Genomic DNA, 4,156 nt, shown 5'->3' on the forward strand with positions numbered 1-4,156 from the left:
AGGAGTGTCCAAAGAATGGCCAAAAAATGAAGCAAGGTCAGAACGGGATGCGGTAACAGTAAGAGGCCCGGGGATAGCAGGTTCATGGACTAGGGCCTCCATGGTTAGGTTACTTCTTTCTTTTTGCTTTTAAGAAAAAAAGAAAGAAAAGAAAAAGAAAAAAAGAATAAAAATGGGGGGACGGTGATGAATAGTTCCTAGGAGGAATGAAAGGGCCGGAATTTACCCTCCGTGCCCAAGAGAACCTCAACACCGCAAGTAGTGCAGATGCGGCATGGAAACCATGTCATACCCTACTCTTCATGCCAGTAAACCAGCAATCCAGGAAAGCAACCTCGCATTTGCCAAGCTACCTCGGTGGACAAAAGAGAGGGTGGCTGGATATCCACCACAAAGCATACCTCCTTTGGCCACAATCCCCGGAATCTGAAAGGCGACCTCCAGAGATACACTCATCACCCGAAAGACACCCAAAGCCATACCCCGGGAGACCAGATAAGAAACGGGACATCCCCAGGCGATCCAGATTCCACAGCAAACTACACAACCACCAAGAACCTCAATGGAATGGGATTGACCCCGGAACCCTTGCCCCTACCTATGAACCAGTAGGCCTGTGGGAAGAATCCCAAAGGCCAAAAAGAGGAAGGAAATAAGGGGGGGATGGGGGAGGAGGAGGAAAGGAAAAAGGGAGGATAGGATAGGGAAGGGAAGATTGGGGGGTAATTAGGTTTGGTCTGAGGAAGGAGACAACTGGTCTAATTCCTCAGACCAAGAGCCTTTTCACCATGCCAAGGATTTTCCATATATAGATATTGTTTATACTGTATATTAGCTCTCATGCATACACAAGAGTGCTCTTTTTATAAAATATGCAAGATATTCTGAAGATTAATACAACTTATCTCCACTATGAACTTATATGATTTATATGACTGACATTTCATTAACATATTTCACTCTCAACACTGTTATGGTATATCCCTTTTATATATTCTTTTGAGTTTATAACTAAAATATTCCTGAAACATTAAACACTAACATGTTTTATCCCCTGAATGCACTTGTGTATGTCTCACAAGACTGCTTTTACGATTAAAGCATTTCAGACACTCAGAGCACTAATGGGGTTTATCTCCTGTATGTACTCTCATATGTGTCACAAGACTATCTTTTCTACTAAAACATTTCAGACACTCTGAACATTGATATGGTTTATCTCCTGTATGTACTCTCATATGTAGCACAAGACTTTTCCTTTCAGTAAAACATTTCAGACACTCAGAACATTGATATGGTTTATCCCCTGTATGTACTCTCATATGTGTCACAAGACTGCCTTTTACACTAAAACATTTCAGACACTCTGAACATTGATATGGAGTATCTCCAGTATGTACTCTCATATGTGTCACAAGACTGCTTTTTATACTAAAACATTTAAGACACTCTGAACATTGATATGGTTTATCTCCAGTATGTACTCTCATATGTGTCACAAGACTGCCTTTTATACTAAAACACTTAAGGCACTCTGAACAATGATATGGTTTATCTCCAGTATGTACTCTCATATGTGTCACAAGACTGCCTTTTATACTAAAACATTTCAGACACTCTGAACATTTATATGGTTTATCTCCAGTATGTACTCTCATATGTGTCACAAGACTGCCTTTTATACTAAAACATTTCAGACACTCTGAACATTTATATGGTTTATCTCCAGTATGTACTCTCATATGTGTCACAAGACTGCCTTTTATACTAAAACATTTAAGACACTCTGAACATTGATATGGTTTATCTCCAGTATGTAGTCTCATATGTGTCACAAGACTGCCTTTCATACCAAAACATTTCAGACACTCTGAACATTGATATGGGTTATCTCCAGTATGTACTCTCATATGTGTCACAAGACTGCCTTTTATACTAAAACATTTCAGACACTCAGAACATTGATATGGTTTATCTCCAGTATGTACTCTCATATGTGTCACAAGACTGCCTTTTATACTAAAACATTTAAGACACTCTGAACATTGATATGGTTTATCTCTAGTATGTACTCTCATATGTGACACAAGATGGGTTTTTTGACTAAAACATTTAAGACACTCTGAACATTGATGGGGTTTATCTCCTGTATGTAATTTCATATGTGTCACAAGACTATCTTTTCTACTGAAACATTTCAGACACTCTGAACATTGATATGGTTTATCTCCTGTATGCAATTTCATATGTGTCACAAGATTACCTTTTCTACTGAAACATTTCAGACACTCTGAACATTGATATGGCTTATCTCCTGTATGTAATTTCATATGTTTCACAAGATTTCTTTTTTCAGTAAAACATTTCAGACACTCTGAACATTGATATGGTTTATGTTCTTTATGTTTCTCCATAATTTTTAAAAGAAGGTATTTCATTTAAAATATTTCAGTCATACAACAGTGGTATAGTTAATCTTACTTATGTACTCATATGTCTATTTCAAGATTTTTTTTAACTATTTAGAACACTGAACACACAGTTTTTCTCATGAACATATTCCCATGTTAAAATTTATTCAGACAAAACTTTTCCTACTTATGAATACTAACAGCATTTATATTGTGTTAAAAGACTATCATAATTTTTATTTTGTGTTAAAAGATTAATATATGTACTAGAACACAGTAGATACACTCAACAACATTTCTTTTATTATTTTCTCTTCTGTTTATTAAATAGATTTTTTCTGAAAATTATTAATTACAGTTTTACTAACTTGTGTTTTTGTATTAACTGACATGGATATTTAGATAGAATTTCTAATATCATAAAAAAAAGTTGTTTAATTAGCAACACTTAGCAAGTTAAAAATTCACAAAAATAACAGGTGTTGCCTTTCTTGAAGTACTGAAGATATAGTGTCTGGCAAGACACAACCTGGTAGTCTTCCACAAAATACTTCTGCAATATCAGTTGTTGTTCAAGACACTTACACTGGTGCTTCTTGAAGTACTGAAGATATAGTGTCTGGCAAGATACAACCTGGAAGTCTTCCACAAAATACTTCTGAAATAGAAACATGAGTCAGTATAGTACAATATTCCACAATTACCTACACATTTTTCACTAAATAAAATTGTCACTTTTAAACGTTTATCTGTAAATATCTTCAAGATAAATCACAAGTTGTGTATAATAATTATGTTTAATAATAACTGAGTAAACAATATGACTTCAACACAAACATCTTTAATTTTAATTATATTCTTAGAGTATAATAATATTAATACAGCTTCTTCTCACTAAGTGATGTACTGTGGACCCCCGCCCAACGACGGCATCAAGTAATGGCAAATTCGTCTAACGGCACTCTTTAGTGTAAAAAATTGGCTCTACCAACAACGAAAAACTCATCTAATGGCATGCGGCCTGAGTGGGCCCAGGCACTCCAAGACTCCATGTATAGCCAGTGTGCCAATGCTTACAAGCTGTTGTGGTCGATTCCAAGTGTACCTGTGATATATTTTGCTTGTAACTGCTAAATAAGCCACAATTGGCCATAAGAAAGCTCCTAGTGCTAAAAAGGGTGAGAAATACTCTCGAAATACTGTTGTACCACAGTCAGCTGCTGCTGCATTACTGTCAGCTGTTGCTGCACCACCATCAGCTGCTGCAGTATCACAGTCAGCTGCTGCTGCACTACCATCAGCTGTTGCTGCAACACCATCTGCTGCTGCTGCTGTACTACCATAAGCTGTTGCTGCACCACCATCAGCTGCTGAAGTACCACAGTCAGCTGCTGCTGCACTACAATCAGCTGTTGCTGAAACACCATCAGCTGCTACTGCTGCTGCTGTACTACCATAAGCTGTTGCTGCACCACCATCAGCTGCTGCAGTACCACAGTCAGCTGCTGCTGCACTACCATCAGCTGTTGCTGCAACACCATCAGCTGCTGCTGCTGCTGTACTACCGTAAGCTGTTGCTGCACCACCGTCAGCTGCTGCTGTACCACAGTCAGCTGCTGCTGCACTACCATCAGTTGTTGCTGCACCACTGTCAGCTGCTGCTGCTGTGCCACAGTCAGCTATACTACTCGAAGATGTAGAGAGACTATTGCTGGTGTGGCTTATTGAGAATACCGAGAAACAAT

The 4,156-nt window shown here is 38.1% G+C and overlaps 2 protein-coding genes across 2 annotated transcripts in view; both read right to left on the bottom strand.

The window, feature by feature from the left end:
• LOC128693447 (zinc finger protein 300-like) overlaps nucleotides 1-3,598 on the bottom strand; it is a 48,826-nt gene extending 45,228 nt beyond the window's left edge. Inside the window, exon 1 of the mRNA XM_070104695.1 lies at nucleotides 2,941-3,598. The gene's annotated coding sequence lies outside the window, so the exon portion shown is untranslated. The remainder of the gene's footprint in view (nucleotides 1-2,940) is intronic.
• On the bottom strand, nucleotides 40-2,946 carry LOC128703447 (zinc finger protein 84-like). Its single transcript, XM_070104694.1, has one exon. It carries the CDS (start codon nucleotides 2,436-2,438, stop codon nucleotides 1,122-1,124), a length of 1,317 nt encoding a protein of 438 aa, XP_069960795.1. The 5' UTR covers nucleotides 2,439-2,946; the 3' UTR covers nucleotides 40-1,121.
• Nucleotides 3,599-4,156: the final 558 nt, after the last annotated feature.

This window comes from Cherax quadricarinatus, chromosome 93 (assembly GCF_038502225.1).
Source record: "Cherax quadricarinatus isolate ZL_2023a chromosome 93, ASM3850222v1, whole genome shotgun sequence".
Taxonomy (NCBI): Eukaryota; Metazoa; Arthropoda; class Malacostraca; order Decapoda; family Parastacidae; genus Cherax; species Cherax quadricarinatus.